General features: G+C 39.0%; 1 protein-coding gene across 2 annotated transcripts in view; it reads left to right on the top strand.

Annotated features, from left to right (window-relative positions):
• Positions 1-19,282, top strand: part of CAP2 (cyclase associated actin cytoskeleton regulatory protein 2) — a 137,163-nt gene extending 117,881 nt beyond the window's left edge. For both annotated transcript variants that reach the window (XM_059937998.1, XM_059937999.1), the window contains 6 exons: positions 195-384; positions 1,475-1,650; positions 2,712-2,835; positions 2,932-3,014; positions 7,378-7,518; positions 17,874-19,282. In XM_059937998.1, coding sequence (XP_059793981.1) covers positions 195-384; positions 1,475-1,650; positions 2,712-2,835; positions 2,932-3,014; positions 7,378-7,518; positions 17,874-17,984 — 825 coding nt within the window. In that variant the 3' untranslated portion in view covers positions 17,985-19,282. The remainder of the gene's footprint in view (positions 1-194; positions 385-1,474; positions 1,651-2,711; positions 2,836-2,931; positions 3,015-7,377; positions 7,519-17,873) is intronic.
• The last annotated feature ends 5,281 nt before the right edge of the window (positions 19,283-24,563 follow it).

A 24,563-nucleotide genomic window follows, 5' to 3' on the forward strand; every position in this document is an offset into this window, starting at 1 on the left:
CAAGGCAAACCCCCACTTGGTCCCAGGTCTTCCGAAACAGACCCATGATGCACAGGTATACCCCTGGGTGCCCTTTGTGAATCTCAAACCCCACTCCCTCACTGACAACAGGCTCTAAGTGATGTTGGCAGAATCCCAGCTCTCAGCAAGGACATCATCTCAATAGAGTGCTTTCCGTCTTCTCTCTCCCACAGGGTCCAGTAGCATCAACTGCATCAGCGTTGTCTGTCCTCTCCCTTGGGCCTGGCCTTCCTCCACCTCCACCTCCTCCACCTCCTCCAGGGCCACCTCCACTTTTTGAGAGTGAGGGCAGAAGAGAAGAGTCCTCTCCTTCACGCTCAGCTTTATTTGCACAACTTAACCAAGGGGAAGCAGTTACAAAAGGTGAGAAAACCAGACCTTGAGGCTGTCTCCCTCTGGCTTCAGGCACACAGATCCCTCAGAGCCCACGGTGATGGATACACCATTCCATCCCAGTCCCTACTACGTGGAGAGCTGTGTGTTCTTCATCTCAAGGTAGATGGGCTCAGTGGGCTGCTGGGTGGGTCAGAAAGAAGAACTCAGAGATTCTAGGTTCTAAATGGACCACTGCACTGTATCACCACTTCAGCCCTTGATGCTTCAGCACCAGCTACAATCAAGGCATCAAGATCAAGTGAAATAAAAATGACAAATAATAGAACCTCTGTCCTCAGAGGTGTACGGGCTTGTCAAAGAATTAGATCATTGAACTACCGTTGTGAATGGTTAATTTTTTTAATCATATACTTAATAAATTCATGTTGCCAGAAACTTTATGCAGATGTATTTTTGCTTTGCATGGGTGGTAGGAATTATGGTATAAGTGTCCTTGTGTGCTGTGCTGGGAGCTAAGAACCAAAACTTCTAACTATTTCTCTGGCTGCAGCTGGCTGCATTGTCCCCTCATCCGCAAAGGAAGGGGATGGACTCATAACCCTTAAGTCGATTCCATACTCTGACCTATGCTTACTGAAATGCCCTAACTTTTTAGACTGTATCTAGGAAATGATTTAGCTATGACAGAAGTAAATCATGGAATCCTTTCTGGCGAGGGGGTTTGCATTTCGCATAATTTTTATCTATTAGCTTATCTCCTTCAAGAAGAGGTTCCTCAAGGGGAATTTCCTGACAGTCCAGTGGTTAGGACTCCAAGCTCCCACTGCAGGGGGCAAGGGTTCAGTCCCTGGTCAGGGAACTAAAGTCCCGCAGCCCGTGTGGTGGAGCAAAAAAAAAAAAAAAAAAAAGAGGTTCCTCAAATTAAAAAATACTTACAGGGCTTCTATTAACTCTAAGCTTATGTAGGTCTCAGCCTCTGCATACTAACCTTGAGAAAACACTCGACTGTTATGAAAATAGCATTACCTGCGCTGTTTACATCATGTTGATACAAGAAGTTAGGGACATTTCCCTTTGCATAAAATGTAGGAAATGTGTCTATGTGTTACCTTCCCAGGGCTCCGGCATGTTACAGATGACCAGAAGACATACAAGAATCCCAGCCTCCGGGCTCACGGAGGACAAACTCCATCTCCTACCAAAAGCCGCACTCCAGGCCCCAAGTCTCCCCAGTCTCATCCTCCTAGGAAACATGCTCCTGTGTTAGAGTTGGAAGGGAAGAAATGGAGAGTGGTGAGTGGAGCCCTTTAACTTTATTCCTGACATACTCCGATGAAAGGAACAATGGCTAAACTGTTTGCCAGTGTCTTAAGGATTTCCCAATGAAATGTCAGAGGCAAAAGTCACTAGCTAGACTAGAAACCAGGGCCTTTCTGAATGCTTCCATAAATGTTTTTTGGTTTTCATTATTCTCATGCATTTTTTCTTCAACTTTTTAAAAATTATTTTTTTAATTGTGGTAAAGTACGCATAACACAAAATTTACCATCTTAACATTTAAGTGCACAGTTCAGTGGCATTAAGTACATTCACACTGTCGTGCAACCATCCCCACCATCCATCCACAGAACTCTTTCCATCTGGTAAAACTGAAACTGTACCGCTTAAACAGTAATTCTCCATTCCCCCTCACGTCACCCCCTGGCAACCACCTTTCTACTTTCTGTCTCTATGAATTTGACTCCTCTTTCTGGAAACTTTTAATCTGTGCCCCATTCTGATCTACTGTAGGATGTTTCATCCTATTCCACTGACCGAGGTGCTGATATAACCTACTGCGTCACCCACCACTTTCACTGTTGTCTGAGCAGGACAAAGACACTTTGAACGTGGATGGAAGCTGGTGCCCCCTGCCAGTTCAGGGGCCTTCCCTAAAGATGGAGGAACAAAGTCCCCAGAAAGGTTGTCATGGTCTGAAAGTACACTGGGACTTAGACCACTGTTGTGACCCTTGCTAGTCTATTTGTCCAACTCCTACTTGCAGATAGTGCTGTAGCATCAAGTCCAGACTCAGCGGCCAGACTCAACCAAAAGCCCCCGCCCACTAGCCAGCGTGCCTGATGCCTGACTGTTCACAAATTGACACCGACCCCTCTTCCAAGCAGCCGTTCCTCTCATTCCCAGCATTACAGTGACAAAGTCAGACCTGCGGTTTGGTCTGTTAAGAAAATGGTTCCTAAAGGAAGAACATATTGAGAAGCTGTAACTGGTGAATGCTCCACAGTAATTTCAGCATGCGGTGGACTTAATTTATGCATCCTTATATTTAATATTTGCATATGTTTTAATTTTAGGAATACCAAGAGGACAGGAATGACCTTGTGATTTCAGAGACTGAACTGAGACAGGTGGCTTACATTTTCAAATGCAGCAAGTCTACTCTACAGATAAAAGGGAAAATAAATTCCATTACAATTGGTAGGGCAGAATTATGGGTCTGTACCTACTATGATAAGCTGCTTTGTATAAGTATGCTGTATGAATTTAGTAGATTGGTTTTTTTTTTTCCCCTAGACAACTGTAAGAAGTTTGGCCTTGTGTTTGACAATGTGGTGGGCATTGTGGAAGTGATCAACTCCAAGGACATTCAGATGCAGGTAATTGACACTTTCAGCCATTCCCAACCCCCACTACCTATGGCTTTGCCTAGACATCCCCTCTGTTTACAAGGGGCCCTCCATGTCCACCTGTAAAACTCTTATTCTCTTTCCCTCTAGACACAGCTCTGTCTTCACCTCCTCTCTGAAGCCCTCTCTTAACTTCTTGGACAGTGTTAATTCCCCCTTTTCAACCTCTTATAACACATCCTATCTTGCACAGCAGTTACTAGTTTACCATTTCTATTTCAAGAACAGCCAATTAATCTTTACAGCTCCAGAAATTTGCACAGTACCTGAACATAGTAGGTGTCCAATAAATGTTTGATGAATGGGTGATTGGAATGAATCAACTAATGAGTGAACCAAAATATTAAGAGATTCTCCTAGCATAATAGTACCATGCCGAAGAGAATTTATTTCCCTCAGGAAAAATTGGTTCTGGGTAAAGTTTTTCTGAAGAGTCAATGAGATTATCAGAAAAACAACTTGGAAAGCAGGATTGCAATTGAATCTGCAAAACAGAAGAAAATCTGCACTGTTTTAGCAATATTGATTTAGCCAAATGGGATTTTATAATATGCCAAAAGCTAAATGACTTCTTACTTTGGCCAGCTATAACTACTATCTTTGATTACACCGTTTTCATATTGTTAATCACCCCTTATTATCTGATGTTTCCTGATCATGTTTGTTAAGATTGGCTTCTAGTTTTATAGATTGTTCTCTTTGGTTTTACTAGGCTTTTCACCACTGCCCCTTTTAACTAGAGTAGTACATTCAATAGTTGGCACATACATGGAGATGTATTTTAGGACCCTCCATGTGGGAAAAAAATATCTAATCTCTTCCTCATACCATATTTAAAAGTAAAGTCCTAATTGTAAAAAGAAATACTTTTAAACTTTGAGAATAAAATACAAAAGAAAATCAGCGTAGCAAAAAAGCAATTAGGGTCAAAAAGCACAAACTACAAAGAAAAGGACAGGTGAATCTAACCACATTAAAATTTATGTGTTCAACAGAAGACATCATATACAAAGCTGAAAGATGAGGCATGGATTGAAGAAAGATACTTGCAATGCAGATAATCAAAAAGGATTTATAACCAGAATTTATAAAGAACTGAACACAAATCAAGAAGACGACTAACAACTCAGTAGAAAAATGGGCAAAGAATATCAGGGCAATTCAGAGAAGAAAAACTGAAGTATTTGATAAATAAATGAACATATGCACAACCTGCCTAATAGAAGAAGAAATGCAGATTAATTAGCTATATCTTCTTACACTCATCAGTTTTGAATTCAGGCTGTCCTTACTTTGCAAGGGGCATGTTAGCTGAAACGCATGCGTATCGGAACTGTGCACCTTGAGAACTGCCTGTATATTAAAAAGTCTCATGGTACAAGAGTTGTTATGAGAACCCTGATAAATCAGTGTTGGGAGAGTAAACTATTAACACCCACTGTGCAGAGCAAATTGGCACCGTCTAATAAAGTCAAAGGCAGTCATAGCCTGTAACCAAGCAATTTCACTCTTAGGTGTGTGCACTAAAGAAGCTCTAGTGCAAATGTTGATGAGACATGGAAAAATGTTTATTGCAGTATTATCCATAATGGCAATAAAAACAAAAACAATTTAAATGTCCACCAGCTGGCAAATGAATAAATAAATCCACCTAATAGAATACTGTACAGAGGTTAAAGAAATGAATGAACTGCACTTACATGTATAAAAATAGGGAAATCTCAAAAGCCGCCTTGAGTGACAAAGGCAGATTATAGAACAATAGGCACTGTATAATGTGTCCCTTTATATAAAGATCAAAAACATGCAAAACAGTACGCACATTTTAAATATACTTACGAGGGCTCAAGTTCACCTTACTCAAGAGACGACCCTGCTGTGAATTGTAAATACAAAATTCAGAAGAGTAGTTACATCTGTGGAGGGAAGGAAGGAGGACAGTGAGATGGTGGATGGTAGAGAGGGGGCTTCAACTATATTGTAAGATGATAGTCCTAAAAAAAGGCAAATGAGCCAAAATGTTAAACTCTGATAAAGCTCTTTTACAGACATATATATATTTACATTTTTGTTATATTATTCTTTGTTATGTTATTCTTTGTTCTTTGTGCTTCTATGTTTGAAATATACATTTTTAAGGCTATGGGCCTTAAAATAATCTGGAAGGGTAGATCATGGTTATCTGTCCAAGAGGGACAGAAACTTGGCAGCGTGGTTCAGAAACAAGGGAGAGACATTTTACTGAACACTTCAAACTTCTGGATGTTCAAACCAAGTGAATGTCATTACCTATTTAAAACATTTAATAAACTATTTTAAAAGGGCCTGGACACAATAAAGACAGAAAGCAGATTAGTGCAGGCTGCCTGGGGATGAGGACAGAGACTGACTGTAAATGGGCAAGAGGGATATTTGGGGGATGATGGGAATATTCTAAAACTGAATTGAAGTGATGGTTGCACAAATTCACTAAATATCATTAAATTGTACACTTAAGGCAGGTGAATTTTATGTTTTCACATTTTACTTCAATAATGCTGTTAAAAAGATTGAAAGGAAGAAAAGGGTACGGAGAAAAGTTCATATGATTTAGTTCAGTAATTCTGTTTTTTTGGCAAACTATCCTAGAAAAATAGTACAAATTATGGGAGAGAAGAGACTTAAGATATTATGTGGAAATTTTTTTAAACGTATAGAGAAACAAATTTAAGAAAAACAAAGAATACAGGTACATGTATTAAATGCTAGAGCATTGGCCTGGGCAAGGTCACATATCACCTGTCACTCAACAGAGGAGATACTTTTTAGTCCAGTTCTCCTGATAAGAAACAATCTCTGTTCTCAAAATGTTTACAGACTACCAGGAAAAAAGGCATGTACTGTATATGATTTACTCTAAGGAAATATTGACTAAAAATGATGTGGAAATGACAATTCTTATCCTCTCAGGGCTACTTAAAAAGTCTGCTACTTTTCAGATTTTCAGATACATAGATATTTTAGCATTTTATGTGCTAAATGTGCTATCCTCATGTGACCCCACTCTGTCTCATAAATGAATCTCCTAAGACACACTGACAATTTACTTCTTTCCCTTTGGTTGCCTGGTATTCATACAGCTCTGGTCGCTATGGAAATGCTCTTCATCATTATAAAATAAACCTAGAAATTGCCAAGACATTACTGCTGACACATTCTTGATATATACATATAGGTTTTATTTTATTTTATTTATGGCAAAGCCCTGTGCTTACCTGACCTTAAACTACCTCTGCCTTTTTTTTTTTTTTTCTTTTGGCACTGGGGCTCAATTCCAACTTGGTGTCCAGTTTCTGTGGGGAGAGGAGAAAACAGAGAAGTGTGGTGACCTGGCTAGACTCCCCTAAGGAATTCTTTACATCACCTTCACCATCACAGGAGTTGCTCCTTTAATTTGCAACCCAGCCTTTTCTTCAGGGTGAAAGAGGAGATGTCGTTATCGCTTCAATTACCATTACAAGAAGGAAAATTATGTAGTTGTAATATGGTCGTTGGGGGAATAGTCTGTGCCTGTAGAGATTTTGGGGGGGGGGGGAATGTCAGAAAACTGACTGTTAAAAAAGAAATTTAAAACTGATCAGAATTTTTATAGCACTTGATATTTGTAACAATACAAAGAACCACCTCCTCTTGTGTATGGTACTATTTACCTATACAGTGAATAGCCTGAACCAAGTCTCCAGTTTTGGCTCCTGAAATGAATACATTTCAGAATACCTAGACACTCATTATCTCATTTAAGCTTCATATTCAGCCAGTGAGATTTTTATCTAGCAAAGGACTTATGTGAAAAGAATTGTAGTGTTTCTTATTTATTCTTATTTAGATTCAGGAAAAATCTTCTCAATTACAGAATAATTTATTTACTCTTAAATGACAGTATTAGTCGTGTTTTAATCCAAGTTTCCTAGAGATTTGTCAAAACTAAAATTTTGAGCACATGAAAGCAAATGCATCTTTGTTTCTTTTATCATGAAATCAAATATATGTTTCAAATCCACTAACGGGGTTGTGAAACTTTTTCTGAACATTTAGCTACTGTTTTCAAATTAGTCCCTTTATTTTGTGTCAGGAAAGAGACCCTGAGGTTTGAGAATCCCCTTGTGTGGTCCTTTCATTCTGTCCCCAAATGACACCTACTAATTCACCCTGGAGACTTTGTCATCAACCAGCCTCTCCAGCCCTAACCCAGCTATTCCTAACACTTGGTTAGGCCTGTGGACTGTACTTATTTGGGGACATTGGAATTTCTATTTATTTGCTTTGGCCCTAGACTTTTTTTCTTCTATTTCAGGTGATGGGGAAAGTGCCAACAATTTCCATTAATAAGACAGAAGGCTGCCACATATACCTCAGTGAAGATGCATTAGACTGTGAGATTGTGAGTGCCAAGTCATCTGAAATGAATATACTTATCCCTCGGGATGGTGACTATGTAAGTACCTTTTAAAAGACTGTAAAGAATTTTTCATTATTAACATTCTTAGAGACTGATTAATCACCTCCCACCCTTTGAGCTTCCTTTGTAGAATAATTCACAGGCAGGAGAGGAATTCAGAGAGTGGCCTTTCACCTACCTGCTCCCCTGTTAGTTTCTTGACTATGCCCTGTCCTGGATTTGTGATTCTCAAAGCATTTTCCTAATAATTACCTTAATGGGCTAGCTCTTATCCAATAGTACACCAGGCATCTGAGTTCATATTATTTAGGACTAAATATTTTCCTTTGCTATGGTGGAGGCAAACAGAAAAGAGGGAGAAATGCTCTGGGGGAAAAAAAGGAGGGAAAGGAGGTAATAATAAGTGGCCTATTTGTATAGGTATTCTTATGTCAGTGCTTCTCAAACCCAGCGTAAGAATCAGCTGGGAAGTTTGATGAAAATACCAGTTCCCAAACTTCACACAGAGGTTAGATTCAGGAGGCTTGGAGTGGGCCCAGGAATCTGTAGTTTTAGTATACCCAGGTGATTCTGTTATTATCAGTCCATCCAGTGACCCTTCTGAGAAACGGTAGCCTAAGCCACCATGTATTTTCTTTGTCTCCTCTCCCCAACAAAGCAGTTTCTAAAAGAAGCAAGCAGATATTCTCACACATTGAAAAGGAAGTATAAATAAATACATTTTCTGCATCATGCAGTGTGATGGACTTGCTGATTGTTGCCATTTGAAAGCAAGTTATCTCTTCCTATTGTTGCTTTTTTTTTTTTTTTTTTTGATGTGGACCATTTTTAAGGTCTTTATTGAATTTGTTACAATAGTGCTTCTGTTTTACCTTTTGGTTTTTTTTTTTTTTTTTTTACAATGGTGTGTTAGTTTCTGCTTTATAACAAAGTGAATCAGTTATACATATGTTCCCATATCTCTTCCCTCTTGCATCTCCCTCCCTCTCACCCTCCCTATCCCACCCCTCTAGGTGGTCACAGCACCGAGCTGATCTCCCTGTGCTATGCAGCTGCTTCCCACTAGCTATCTATTTTACATTTGGTAGTATATATATGTCCATGCCACTCTCTCACCCTGTCACATCTTACCCCTCCCCCTCCCCATATGCTCAAGTCCATTCTCTAGTAGGTCTGTGTCCTTATTCCCATTTTTTTTCCCTTAGATTCCATATATATGTGTTAGCATACAGTATTTGTTTTTCTCTTTCTGACTTACTTCTCTCTGTATGACAGAATCTAACTCCATCCACCTCACTACAAATACCTCCATTTAGTTTCTTTTTATGGCTGAGTAATATTCCATTGTATATATGTGCCACATCTTCTTTATCCATTCATCCGATGATGGACACTTAGGTTGCTTCCATGTCCTGGCTATTGTAAATAGAGCTGCAATGAACATTTTGGTACATGACTCTTTTTGAAATATGGTTTTCTCAGGGTATATGCCCAGTAGTGGGATTGCTGGGTCGTATGGTAGTTCTAGTTTTAGTTTTTTAAGGAACCTCCATACTGTTCTCCATAGTGGCTGTATCAATTTACATTCCCACCAACAGTGCAAGAGGGTTCCCTTTTCTCCACACCCTCTCCAGCATTTATTGTTTCTAGATTTTTTCGATGATGGCCATTCTGACCAGTGTGAGGTGATATCTCATTGTAGTTTCGATTTGCATTTCTCTAATGATTAATGATGTTGAGCATTCTTTCATGTGTCTGTTGGCAATCTGTATATCTTCTTTGGAGAAATGTCTGTTTAGGTCTTCTGCCCATTTTTGGATTGGGTTGTTTGTTTTTTTGTTATTGAGCTGCATGAGCTGCTTATAAATCTTGGAGATTAATCCTTTGTCCGTTGCTTCATTTGCAAATATTTTCTCCCATTCTGAGGGTTGTCTTTTGGTTCCGTTTATGGTTTCCTTTGCTGTGCAAAAGCTTTTAAGTTTCATTAGGTCCCATTTGTTGATTTGTGTTTTTATTTCCATTTCTCTAGGAGTTGGGTCAAAAAGAATCTTGCTGTGATTTATGTCATAGAGTGTTCTGCCTATGTTTTCCTCTAAGAGTTTGATAGTGTCTGGCCTTACATTTAGGTCTTTAATCCATTTTGAGTTTATTTTTGTGTATGGTGTTAGGGAGTGTTCTAATTTCGTACTTTTACATGTACCTGTCCAGTTTTCCCAGCAACACTTATTGAAGAGGCTGTCTTTTCTCCACTGTATATGCTTGCCTCCTTTATCAAAGATAAGGTGACCATATGTGCGTGGGTTTATCTCTGGGCTTTCTATCCTGTTCCATTGATGTATGTTTCTGTTTTTGTGCCAGTACCAAACTGTCTTGATTACTGTAGCTTTGTAGTATAGTCTGAAGTCAGGGAGCCTGATTCCTCCAGCTCCATTTTTCGTTCTCAAGATTGCTTTGGCTATTCGGGGTCTTTTGTGTTTCCATACAAATTGTGAAATTTTTTGTTCTAGTTCTGTGACAAATGCCAGTGGTAGTTTGATAGGGATTGCATTGAATCTGTAGATTGCTTTGGGTAATAGAGTCATTTTCACATTGTTGATTCTTCCAATCCAAGAACATGGTATATCTCTCATCTATTTGTATCATCTTTAATTTCTTTCATCAGTGTCTTATAATTTTCTGCATACAGGTCTTTTGTCTCCTTAGGTAGGTTCATTCCTAGGTATTTTATTCTTTTTGTTGCAATGGTAAATGGGAGTGTTTCCTTAAAATCTCTTTCAGATTTTTCATCATTAGTGTATAGGAATGCAAGAGGTTTCTGTGCATTAATTTGGTATCCTACTACTTTACCAAATTCATTGATTAGTTCTAGTAGTTTTCTGGTAGCATCTTTAGGATTCTCTATGTATAGTATCATGTCATCTGCAAACAGTGACAGCTTTACTTCTTCTTTTCCGATTTGGATTCCTTTTATTTCTTTTTCTTCTCTGATTGCTGTGGCTAACACTTCCAAAACTGTGTTGAATAATAGTGGTGAGAGTGGGCAACCTTGTCTTGTTCCTGATCTTAGTGGAAATGGTTTCAGTTTTTCACCATTGAGGACAATGTTGGCTGTGGGTTTGTCATATATGGCCTTTATAATGTTGAGGAAAGTTCCCTCTATGCCTACTTTCTGCAGGGCTTTTATCATAAGTGGGTGTTGAATTTTGTCGAAAGCTTTCTCTGCATCTATTGAGATGATCATATGGTTTTTCTCCTTCAGTTTGTTAATATGATGTATCACGTTGATTGATTTGTGTATATTGAAGAATCCTTGCATTCCTGGGATAAACCCCACTTGATCATGGTGTATGATCCGTTTAATGTGCTGTTGGATTCTGTTTGCTAGTATTTTGTTGATGATTTTTGCATCTATGTTCATCAGTGATATTGGCCTGTAGTTTTCTTTCTTTGTGACATCTTTGTCTGGTTTTGGTATCAGGGTGATGGTGGCCCGTAGAATGAGTTGGGGAGTGTTCCCCCCTCTGCAATATTTTGGAAGAGTTTGAGAAGGATGGGTGTTAGCTCTTCTCTAAATGTTTGATAGAATTCGCCTGTGAAGCCATCTGGTCCTGGGCTTTTGTTTGTTGGAAGATTTTTAATCACAGTTTCAATTTCAGTGCTTGTGATTGGTCTGTTTATATTTTCTGTTTCTTCCTGGTTCAGTCTTGGAAGGTTATACCTTTCTAAGAATTTGTCCATTTCTTCCAGGTTGTCCATTTTATTGGCATAGAGTTGCTTGTAGTAATCTCTCATGATCCTTTGTATTTCTGCAGTGTCAGTTGTTACTTCTCCTTTTTCATTTCTAATTCTATTGATTTGAGTCTTCTCCCTTTTGCTCATGATGAGTCTGGCTAATGGTTTATCAACTTTGTTTATCTTCTCAAAGAACCAGCTTTTAGTTTTATTTATCTTTGCTATTGTCTCCTTCATTTCTTTTTCATTTATTTCTGATCTGATCTTTATGATTTCTTTCCTTCTGCTAGCTTTGGGGTTTTTTTGTTCTTCTTTCTCTGATTGCTTTAGGTGCAAGGTTAGGTTGTTTATTCAAGATGTTTCCTGTTTCTTGATGTAGGCTTGTATTGCTATAAACTTCCCTCTTAGAACTGCTTTTGCTGCATCCCATAGGTTTTGGGTCGTCGTGTCTCCATTGTCATTTGTTTCTAGGTATTTTTTGATTTCCCCTTTGATTTCTTCAGTGATCACTTCGTTATTAAGTAGTGTATTGTGTAGCCTCCATGTGTTTGTATTTTTTACAGATCTTTTCCTGTAATTGATATCTAGTCTCATAGCATTGTGGTCGGAAAAGATACTTGATACGATTTCAATTTTCTTAAATTTACCAAGGCTTGATTTGTGACCCAAGATATGATCTATCCTGGAGAATGTTCCATGAGCACTTGAGAAAAATGTGTATTCTGTTGTTTTTGGGGTGGAATGTCCTATAAATATCAAGTCCATCTTGTTTAATGTATCGTTTAAAGCTTGTGTTTCCTTATTTATTTTCATTTTAGATGATCTGTCCATTGGTGAAAGTGGGGTGTTAAAGTCCCCTACTATGATTGTGTTACTGTCGATTTCCCCTTTTATGGCTGTTAGTATTTGCCTTATGTATTGAGGTGCTCCTATGTTGGGTGCATAAATATTTACAATTGTTATACCTTCTTCTTGGATTGATCTCTTGATCATTATGTAGTGTCCTTCTTTGTCTCTTGTAATAGTCTTTATTTTAAAGTCTATTTTGTCTGATATGAGAATTGCTACTCCAGCTTTCTTTTGATTTCCATTTTCATGGAATATCTTTTTCCATCCCCTCACTTTCAGTCTGTATGTGTCCCTAGGTCTGAAGTGGGTCTCTTGTAGACAGCATATATACGGGTCTTGCTTTTGTATCCATTCAGCCAGTCTGTGTCTTTTGGTGGGAGCATTTAATCCATTTACATTTAAGGTAATTATCGATATGTATGTTCCTATTCCCATTTTCTTAAATGTTTTGGGTTTGTTATTGTAGGTGTTTTCCTTCTCTTGTGTTTCTTGCCTAGAGAAGTTCCTTTAGCATTTGTTGTAAAGCTGGTTTGGTGATGCTGAATTCTCTTAGCTTTTGCTTGTGTGTAAAGGTTTTAATTTCTCCATCAAATCTGAATGAGATCCTTGCTGGGTAGAGTAATCTTGGTTGTAGGTTTTTCTGCTTCATCACTTTAAATATATCCTGCCACTCCCTTCTGGCTTACAGAGTTTCTGCTGAAAGATCAGCTGTTAACCTTATGGGGATTCCCTTGTGTGTTATTTGTTGTTTTTCCCTTGCTGCTTTTAATATGTTTTCTTTATATTTAATTTTTGACAGTTTGATTAATATGTGTCTTGGCGTGTTTCTCCTTGGATTTATCCTGTATGGGACTCCCTGTGCTTCCAGGACTTGATTAACTATTTCCTTTCCCATATTAGGGAAGTTTTCAACTATAATCTCTTCAAATATTTTCTCAGTCCCTTTCTTTTTCTCTTCTTCTGGGACCCCTATAATTTGAATGTTGGTGCGTTTAATGTTGTCCCAGAGGTCTCTGAGACTGTCCTCAGTTCTTTTCATTCTTTTTTCTTTATTCTGCTCTGCAGTAGTTATTTCCACTATTTCATCTTCCAGGCCACTTACCCGTTCTTCTGCCTCAGTTATTCTGCTATTGATCCCTTCTAGAGTATTTTTAATTTCATTTATTGTGTTTTTCATCATTGCTTGGTTCCTCTTTAGTTCTTCTAGGTCCTTGTTAAATGTTTCTTGCATTTTGTCTTTTTTATTTCCAAGATTTTGGATCATCCTTACTATCATTATTCTGAATTCTTTTTCAGGTAGACTGCCTATTTCCTCTTTATTTGTTAGGTCTGGTGTGTTTTGACCCTGCTCCTTCACCTGCTGTGTGTTTCTCTGTCTTCTCATTTTGCTTATCTTACTGCATTTGGGGTCTCCTTTTCACAGGCTGCAGGTTCGTAGTTCCCGTTGTTTTTGGTATCTGTCCCCAGTGGCTAAGGTTGGTTCAGTGGGTTGTGTAGGCTTCCTGGTGGAGGGGACTAGTGCCTGTGTTCTGGTGGATGAGGCTGGATCTTGTCTTTCTGGTGGGCAGGTCCACGTCTGGTGGTGTGTTTTGGGGTGTCTGTGGCCTTATTATGATTTTAGGCAGCCTCTCTGCTAATGGATGGGGCTGTGTTCCTGTCTTGCTAGTTGTTTGGCATAGGGTGTCCAGCATTGTAGCTTGCTGGTCGTTGAGTGAAGCTGGGTCTTGATGTTGAGATGGAGATCTCTGAGAGATTTTCGCCGTTTGGTATTACGTGGAGCTGGGAGGTCTCTTGTGGACCAGTGTCCTGAAGTTGGCTCTCCCACCTCAGAGGCACAGCCCTGATGCCTGGCTGGAGCACCAAGAGCCTTTTGTCCACACGGCTCAGAATAAAAGGGAGAAAAAATAGAAAGAGAGAAAGAAAGAGGATAAAATAAAATAAAATAAAATAAAGTTATTATAATAAAAAATACGAAAAAAAATTAAGAAAAAATTAAGAAAAATTTTTTTTAATTTTTTAAAATAAATTTATTAATTTTTTATAATAAAAAATAAGAAAAAATTTATTAAGAAAAAATTTTTTTAAAATAAAAATTAAGAAAAAAATTTTTAATTTTTTAAAATAAAAAATAAGGAAAAAAATTATTAAGAAAAAAAATTTTTTAAGTAAAAAAAAAAAAAACAGATGGACCGAACCCTAGGACAAATGGTGAAAGCAAAGCTGTACAGACAAAATCTCACCCAGAAGCATATGCATACACACTCACAAAAAAAGGAAAAGGGGAAAAATTAATATATCCTGCTCCCAAAGTCCACCTCCTGAATTTGGGATGATTCGTTGTCTATGCAGGTATTCAACAGATGCAGGCACATCAAGTTGTTTGTGGAGCTTTAATCCACTGCTCCTGAGGCTGCTGGGGGAGATTTCCCTTTCTCTTCTTTGTTCGCACAGCTCCCGGGGTTCAGCTTTGGATTTGGCCCCGCCTCTGCGTGTAGGTTGCCTGAGGGCGTCTGCTCTTCGCTCAGACAGAACGGGGTTAAAGGAGCAGCTGCTTCTGGGGCTCTGGCTCACTGAGGCCGGGGGGAGGGAAGGGTACGGATGCGGGGCGAGCCTGCGGCGGCAGAGACCGGCATGACGTTGCAGCAGCCCGAGGCGCACCATGTGTTCTCCCTGGGAAGTTGTCCCCGGGTCACGGGACCCTGGCAGTGGCGGGCTGCACCGGCTCCCGGGAGGGGCGGTGTGGAGAGTGACCTGTGCTCCCACACAGGCTTCTTGGTGGCGGCAGCAGCAGCCTTAGCGTCTCATGCCCGTCTCTGGGGTCCACGCTGATAGCCACGGCTCGCACCCGTCTCTGGAGCTCCTTTAAGTGGCGCTCTGAATCCCCTCTCCTCGTGCACCAGGAAACAAAGAGGCAAGAAAAAGTCTCTTGCCTGTTCGGCAGCTCCAGACCTTTTCCCGGACTCCCTCCCGGCTAGCTGTGGTGCGCTAACCCCCTTCAGGCTGTGTTCACGCCGCCAACCCCAGTCCTCTCCCTGCAATCTGACTGAAGCCCGAGCCTCAGCTCCCAGCCCCGCCCGCCCCGGCGGGGGAGCAGACAAGCCTCTCGGGCTGGTGAGTGCTGCTCGGCGCCGAGCCTCTGTGCGGGAATCTCTCCGCTTTGCCCTCCGCACCCCTGTGTCTGCGCTCTCCTCCGTGGCTCCGAAGCTCCCCACCTCCACAACCCGCAGTTTCCGCCCGCGAAGGGGCTTCCTAGTGTGTGGAAACCTTTCCTCCTTCACAGCTCCCTCCCACTGGTGCAGGTCCCGTCCCTATTCTTTTGTCTCTGTTATTTCTTTTTTCTTTTGCCCTACCCAGGTACGTGGGGAGTTTCTTGCCTTTTGGGAGGTCTGACGTCTTCTGCCAGTGTTCAGTGGGTGTTCTGTAGGAGCAGTTCCACGTGTAGATGTATTTCTAATGTATCTGTGGGAAGAAAGGTGATCTCCACATCTTACTCTTCCGCCATCTTGCCCAGACCCCCCTACCTTTTGGTTTTTTGGCCAGGAGGCATGTGGGATCTTAGCTCCCCAACCAGGAATCAAACCCACACCCCCCTGCATTGGAAGGCAAAGTCTTAACGCCTGGACCTCCAGGGAAGTCCCTAGTTGTTGCTTCTTGAAAGTAGAGAAGTAAATCCAGGGATCATTCCCTCTGGTTCTAACTGTGCAAGGAAGCAGTGAACTGGGAAGGATGGGAGAAAACGTAACTTAGGCACACCTTTGAAAGAGGAGCCCTCCATTAGCCTATGGGTCAATCACCAGCCGTCTACACTGCATTCAGCACTCAGGTTAATCTCCTTAGGCACACAACTAGATTGCTGCCATGTTCTCCTTTCCCCACCTGCCAGTGAGCACTACCCAGGCACACACCACATATTGCAGTTCAGAATTCATTGTTTAAGTCTAAAAAAACAAAACTCCACAAGCATTGGGCCATGCTTCACTAGGTATCTGGACAGCCTAACCCTGAGCTAGAGAAGTATCTCCTCTTGGGCTCTCCACCTTAAAAAAAAAAAAATACTGAAGAGCTAAAGCCAATACAGAACAGCTTCCGAAGAGGAAAGCTAAAAATTAGGATGATTCCTGGCCTTTGCAGCTGTTTAAGCAGAAGGCTCAGCTTCATGGAAACTGACTGGAACTGTTAAGAAAAGCAGTGGGGGTTTGGACGAGCACTCCAGACTAATTAAACTAGAATCCCTGGATGTGGTATCCAGACATCTGTATTGGTTAAAGTTTCCCAGGTGATTCCAGTGTGGAGCCAAGATTGGGATCCACTGACCTAAAGGATGAGTATAGCTCAGAACCTGAGCTTTTATGCTGAAAACGTAAAGTCTCCCCTCTATAGGTGAATTATCTTGTGCCTTCAGTCCATGGCCCACTTCATGCATTTTCCAACTGGGGGTAGTAGGGAGCAATACAGAGGTCCTGCCATGGACATTGTAATCTCGAGGTAGATGGTGGGGATGATTCATCCTGAAAGGAATCAGTCTCCCAGAGAAGGTCTGTCATCACATTACTATCATGTCACTCCCAAGAAAGACTGGGAACAGCTGTAGTGCAGTTACCATGAAAGAGGTGCCTCTTCTCTGGAGCATTCTCCACCTGGCTTGGTACTTAAGAGCAAACACCAAGCCTGGTTTATTCATCAAGAAGAGCTCCAGAAAGGATGTTAGACACACACACACACACACACACACACACACACACACACACACACGGTTACTCAGACTGTGGCTTCTCTGCTTTCTCTTAAGACTATCGCAGATTTCACTCAAGGATAATTCACCACTCATGATAGAAAGGGCCTTCCCTTTAAAGTAGTTAAATAAATAGCTTCTTCCAAAAAAAAACAGCTGGACCCAACATCTAGGAAGATACGTGTTAGAGTGTGTATTCCACTAGATGTGAAACATCACATCTCACCGACAGATGAGCACAGGCACCAGCTTATCACACTGCGGTACAGGAAGTCCAGGGGTGGCACAAAGCCAGCGCTAAGGGGACTGCTCCTCAGCTTCCTTTCCTGCCCTCTTCTGCAATGCCTGGGGAATCACTCTCTGGGGAAAGGAGAGATCCCAAACTAATTTTATTTTGACTCTTCTGCATTTTTCTTTGTGTGTGTGTGTGTGTGTGTGTGTGTGTAGGGGTGTGGGTGGAAGGGGGGCATGTATTCCCCAATGGGAAGAGTGGGAAAGCAGGATGAAGGGTAACAAGTTTATATGTAACTTGCAGCACATTTTTATATTTCATCAAAGGGTAGACGTAACGCCGGGATAAAGCCCTTATTCAGACTGGGGGCCAGCAGCCTTGGCATCCCCTTGGAACTTGTGGGAAATGCAGATTGTCATCCTCTTTCCCAGATCTACTGAATCAGAGTCTGCCTTTCCGCACGGTCCCCAGTGCATGTTTGAGTTTGGTGCAGAGTCAAGGGTAAAAAGTCTATGGTTTGAACTTTGACTGCTCAGAGGCTTGACCTCTCAGGCCTCTGTTTCCTGTAGATGGCATCTCAATAATATCTAACTCTTAAAGTTCTTGCAGAGATTAACTGAGTTCACATATATCTGGTGCTTAGCAGAATGCCTGGTTCTTAGTAAGTGCTAGCATCAATGAGGATGCCGGCAGGCGGTCACAGAGCTGACACATGACCATGCATCGCTCCCTGATGCAGGTTTGGGTTCCATAAAATGTCTTTGTCCATCATGTGACACTAATCAGCCTTCCATCTGTTTGCAAAGCCTTGGTTTAAATAACTTTGTTCTTCTGGCCTTTTTCCAGAGAGAATTTCCCGTTCCTGAACAGTTCAAGACAGCATGGGATGGATCCAAGTTGGTCACTGAACCAGCAGAAATTATGGTTTCTGAGAGACCACCGAACCCCCTGACCTGAATCCTCCCCATCAAAAAAACAAACAAATAAAAGCAGCATTAAAGACCTAGAAGTTGCAGTAGCACCTAGCTTTAGCTTTGGCCTCCAACAATTCTGTGCTATAGAAACAGCATAATTTCTGGCACGCCTTCGTGGGCATTTTGGAATATTTAACGTTTCTTCATGATTTGCCTTTGTGTATGATTTGAGTTTCACATGATGACTTGTGAGCGTTATACATTTAAAGGGAAAAAAGAGAATTCTGTTCCCCTCATATCATTATCACAGTAGTTAAGAGGTAAAATTGCATGACTCACTTTTACACTTGTGTTTAATTGCTAGTTGAAAAATAAAACCTTTGAGAATCTAAGATGCACATTTTTATCTTTTAGACAATTTCCATATATGTGGTAGTAGTATGCTCTAAAAATGTACGATTTTTGTTTTCTTCTTTTTACCACCTGTATCAGCATGAATACACTGTCAGCCTGAATACATATTTCAACCCATGTTTTTAAAAAAAACATAAGTTCCGTCCTAAGAACCATATCCAGTTTCTTGGTCCTTGGAAAGACCTTTATTCTTTGCAGTTACCAAAAACCAAAAGTAAACTCTAATGATTTATCTTAAATATTTTTCTGCCATGTCGCTTGGAAAACTTTTACTTTTCTGAGATTTTTATGCCAAAAGATTGATAGGAAAAAGCAGGGTGTTTTTTGCTCTATAACACCTCACAGTTTTGCTCTAGGAACAAGCTCAGTTGTTATTTTCCAATTTTAAACCTATGAAATATCAGATGCCTTGTAAGTGATGTCTTTAATGTTTTATTATAGACTTTCTTCTTTTCCACTTGCCAGACTCGCTAACCAGTCTCAAAAATGAAAATGAAAAAGCCATAGCTATATTACAACTTCTGAAACCTAAGGAATTGTTTGTTGGCTTGGCTTGCTGCTCCTGTTTTGCAGTATTGATAGTACATGCTTTTTCAACAGAAGAGTAACTCTGATATTCCTTTCTATCTTTTTAGTACATAGTGCTGAAAACCTGCAACTTCTTGGATTACATGTAATGAATTCTAGTATAATGCTTGCAGACCCAGTACAAGCATATATATTGTGCCTAGTACAGCCTTTGGAATACATCATTTCCGTTTTTAAAATATCTTCTATAACCGTATAGTATTCAAATTACTAATGCTTCTGTACCACAGTTTTGCTAGAAAAGTTTTTGTCCATATGAAGAATGTTGTGGCTTTAGTAAATACCTTTTTTTCAATTGTAAACTCATTCTGAAATAAAGTAAAATTCTAATTGTTTAAATACTGTGATGAATTCAGGGTGTTAAAATTTTTTTCCTCTTTGATTTGCTCCTTGCTCATATGTCAGCTTTAGGAAATACAGCTGAGCTTTGCTAGTTGAATTAGAGAATTTATCCAGCATGCCATCAGCTTCCCTGAAGAATAGCTTCTTCTAGATAAATATCAGATAAAGCCATTTTCAGTTGGAAGAACTGTCAGAAAAGTCTAGAATCAAGTTTTTTTAATATTGCATTAATTTGAGGTGTACAGCATAGTGATTCAGTTATATTTTTTGCAGATTGCATTCCATTATAGGTTATTACAAGATATTGAATATAATTCCCTGTGCTATACAATAAATCCTTGTTGCTTATCTATTTTATGTATAGTAGTTTGTATCTGTTAATCCCATACTTCTAATTTATCCCTCCCCTGCAGTCTCGCCTTTGGTAACCGTAAGTTTTCTATGTCTGTGAATCTGTTTGTGTTTTGCATATATCACTAGATTCATTTGTATTATTTTTTATTTTAAGTTTTATTCATTTTTGTTATTTGTATACATATAAGTGATATATAGTATTTGTCTTTCTCTGACTTCTTTCACTAAGCAGAATATTCTCTAGGTCTATCCATGTTGCTGCAAATGGCAATATTTCATTTCTTTATTGCTGAGTAGTGTTCCATTGTATATATATACCACATCTTCTTAAGCCAGTCGTCTGTTGATGGGCACTTGGTTTGTTTCCATGTCTTGGCTATTGTAAATAGTGCTGCTATGAACATTGGGGTGCGTGTATCTTTACAAATTAGTTTTTGTTTTTTCCGGTTATATACTCAGGAGTGGGATTGCTGGATCATATGGTAGTTCTATTTTTAGTTTTTTAAGGAACCTCCATACAGTTCTCCATAGTGGCTGCACCAATTTACATTCCCACCAACAGTGTAGGAGGATTCCCTTTTCTCCACACCCTCTCCAGCATTTATTGTTTGTACACTTTTTGATGATAGCCATTCTGACTGGTGTGAGGTGATACCACATTGTGGTTTTGTAGTTACCAATGTTGAGCATTTTTTCACATCTCTGTTGGCCATATGTATGTCTTCTTTGGAGAAATGTCTATTTAGGTCTTCTGCCCATTTTTTGATTGGGTTGTTTGGGGTTTTTTTGATATTGAGTTGTATGAGCTATTTGTATATTTTGGATATTAACTCCTTGTAGGTTGCATCATTTGCAAATATTTTCTCCCATTGCATAGGTCTTTTTGTTAGCTGACGGTTTCTTTGCTGTGCAAAACCTTTTAAGTTTGATTAGGTTCCATTTGTTTATTTTTGCTTTTATTTCTTTTGCCTTGGGAGATTGATCTAAGAAAATATTGTTACAATTTATGTCAAAGAATGTTTTGCCTATGTTTTCTTCTAGGAGTTTAATGGTGTCATGTCTTATATTTAGGTCTTTAAACCATTTTGAGTTTATTTTTGTGTATGGTGTGAGGGAATGTTCTAATTTCATTGATTTACATGTAGCTGTCCAGCTTTCCCAACACCACTTGTTGTAGAGACTGTCTTTTTTCCATTGTATATTCTTGTCTCCTTTGTCATAGATTAATTGACGGTAGGTGTATGGGTTTATTTCTGGGCTCTCTATTCTGTCCCATTGATCTATATGTCTGTTTTTATGCCAATACCATGCTGTTTTTTAATAAGATAAATTTATTATTTTTTTGACCAAAGTGCAATGATTTTTAAATCTTCTTAGACAGCTATGAAAAAAAAGTATTCAAGAAAATAAAATACAAATGGAAAATTTAACCATTAGATTTCTTCTACCATGCTGTTTTTATTACTATAGCTTTGTAGTATAATCTGAAGTCTGGAAGGGTTATACCTCCAGCTCTGTTCTTTTTTCCCAGGATTGCTTTGGCAATTCTGGGTCTTTTGGGCTTCCATATAAATTTTAAGATTATTTGTTCTAGTTTTGTGGAAAATGTTGTGGGTATTTTGATAGGGATTGTATTAAATCTGTAGATTGCTTTGCATAGTATTGTCATTTTAACAATATTCTTTTAATCCAAAAACACAAATTATCTTTCCATTTCTTTGAATCTTCTTCAGTTTCTTTTGTCAGTGTTTTATAGTTTTCAGCATATAGATCTTTTGCCTCCTTGGTTAAGTTTATTCCTAGGTACTTTTTTTTACATGATTTTAAACAGGATTTTTTTTTTTTACCTTCTCTTTCTGATATTTCATTATTAGTGTAAAGAAGTGCAACAGATTTCTTATTAATCTTCTATACTACTACCTTGCTGAATTCACTTATTAGTTCTAGCAGTTTTTGTGTGGAGGCTTTAGGGTTCTCTACATAGAATATCATGTCATCTGCAAACAGTGACAGTTAGAATCCAGTTTTATAATTCAAGGCCTCTTCACTGAGAAAATCCCCTTCATTAATCTTTGTTAATGTAAACATCCCAGAAAATAAATGTAGTTTATAAATGTAATATAGTATTATATGTACTATATAATTAAATATATAAATAACTTTTAGAATAAATTTATAAATTTCTGGAGGAAAAAAATTTAAGTGGCAAGAAAAGACTATTTTAAAAACTGCTATATACCTATTACATAGTAATAATTTTATAATGAGAAATAAGTTGACTGAAAATTCTTGGAATCTCTCAACCAGCTTTGGACTTGGCATCAGCCTTTCAAAATACTTCATTGAAGATATTGAAAATCTGCATTTGAGGTTCACAGAATTATTTTACCAGCCTTGATGCCTTAAATCACCTACTGGCTTTTTGAGTAGGTTGGATTTATTGAAAAAGAAAAAAACAAAAACAAAAACAAAACCTTTGGCAGTGTATAGGAAAACAATTACCAAAGACAACACTGCATTTCCAATACGTTTTTTTCTTGTACTTTGTTGAATTCCAGTGTTACCAATGCTATGACCTAATAAATGTTGTCAAAGGAGTAAGAAATCCATACTTTGCAGAATTGCATGTTGTACACATTCACAAAAAGTCAAAACAAAAATGTGTCAGAAAAATTAAATGCCAAGTGTCTCCTATCTCTCTTTACTTTGTAATAATACAAAGTATCATTTTATATGATCAAAATGATGAAATAATCCAAAAGAGTCCTCGTTGCCTTGAAAATCTTTTCCTTGATTATACTGTCTCCATTAGCTAATCTATTACTGATAGACTTGCTTTCACAGCAAGATGTCTTGAAGTGAGTAGTCAGTACTAACCACTTCTCCTTATCTATGAAAATTATTTCTAGAACTGGTAGGAAATACACTTAGTTTTATTTACTCTTTCATTCATTGAAAATATCTACCTCAACTTCCTAGAATCTAGACGTGTTTATCAAGGGAATCCCCTCGTTTTAAAGATAAAAAGCTGAGGTCCAGTGACATTAACTTGTGTAAAGACAAGCAGCCGGTTAGAGATAAAGCAAGGATAGAGTGCGTGAGCATTCACACACACACACACACACACACACACACACACACCCCTTTTTATCATTCTTGTGGCTTCTAGTCTCACCAAGTTTCAGAAACTCTCAGAGGTCATTAAATCCAGTGGCTTTATCTCATCCCTCATCCACTGAGATTCTTGATGCTTCTTGTTTCTCATTAAACTTCCTTTGATTTTGCGATACACAGTAGACTTCTCTGACTCTTGTCCCTTCTACCTTCCCCCCGTCTCAAATGCTCATTCCTCTCACTTAACTTCATCTATCACCTCTATGTAGATGACTCTCCAACTCAAATCCATCTCCCAAGAATCTTTTTTTTTTTTTTTTTAATTTATTTTGGGCTGCATTGGGTCTTCGTTGCTGTGCACGGGCTTTCTCTAGTTTCGGTGAGCAGGGTCTACTCTTCGTTGCAGTGGCTTCTCTTCTTGCGGAGCATGGGCTGTAGGTGCGCGGTCTTCAGTAGTTGTGGCACGCGGGCTCAGTAGTGGTGCATGGGCTTAAGTCGCTCCGCGGCATGTGGAATCTTCCAGCACCAGGGCTCAAATCTGTGTCCCCTGCATTGGCAGGTGGATTCTTAACCGCTGCGCCACCAGGGAAGTCCCTTCCCAGATTCTTAACTCCAAGTGTCCACAGAGTATTTCAACCTGCCTGTCCCAACTTCATTCAACATGGCTAAAATTAATGCACATTGCCCACACATACCATATTTTCCTCATCTGCATTTCTAGTTTCAGCCGTAGCCTCCTCATATCTTTCATCATAGATGTAAAATCAGCTCTTTCCTGTGATAGGAAACAGTGAAATAGAACCAGGATCTGGAGGGAACCATGGTTCAGTCTTGAACATGTTTAGCTCAGGGCATCTTTGTGAGACTTAATTGGAAATGGAGAATAGGTGGTTGGATATGGGCCTGGAGTCTTTTCATTGTGTCTGATACCAAATCCTTAAGAATCATTTCATAAGTATAATATTTTTTAAAATGACTTTCATTAAACATGTTCATTTCAAAAGAATTATTTTAAACCATTGGCACTTTCTGCACCACTTGAGATACAGATATAATTTTAAAGACTTTAATTGCCCCAGCTGAGAAAAGCTGATTTTATAGTCTTTCACAGATTTCTTTTGCAAGTTTAACCATTTTAATGTTTCTGTGTATGATGAAGCTTATATCTGTGCTACAAGCGAAAAATAAACCAACTCAGATTAGCCCTTAATAATTCATCCATATTTCTCCAAATATTTTTTGTTCCTGTACTGTCTAGTAATGTGGCAAAGAATATGTAACTAATGAAGGATAATGTTTGCCTGTTGGTAGAGAATTTTTTTCAGGGTTCCCTCCAGTGCAAGGTACTTATATTTAAAGATAATTTTTGCTTAAAACTGCAACTTTGAATATTTGAGTTCTAAGTCAACTTTTATTTTAATATCTTGCTTTTTAGGATCATCATAGTTAAAAACTGATACTTCATGCTGAAATGAAGATCCAGATGAAAGAAATACATCATTGACCACACTTACTAAACCATGATACTAATTATTAAATTTCATTCACCAATATCACAAGGGTTTTTTCATTAAAATGCAATTAGTAATTTTCCATGGTGTCAGTAATTCATCTTAGAAACTAATCAGAAGGTACACGTTTAAAATTTTTTTGTTATTTTTAATAATAACTCTGTGGCCTCATTTCAACTCATAAGCCAAGAAACTTATAATAGGAAGTCTTCCCATGAACATAACAGTTCTATAGATTTGTTTGGTAAGGTGAGATTTGTTTGGGAAGACTGTACTTTCCTGCTCATGGTCCCTATAGG

The sequence above is a fragment of the Balaenoptera ricei genome, chromosome 11, assembly GCF_028023285.1.
Source record: "Balaenoptera ricei isolate mBalRic1 chromosome 11, mBalRic1.hap2, whole genome shotgun sequence".
Classification (NCBI taxonomy): Eukaryota; Metazoa; Chordata; class Mammalia; order Artiodactyla; family Balaenopteridae; genus Balaenoptera; species Balaenoptera ricei.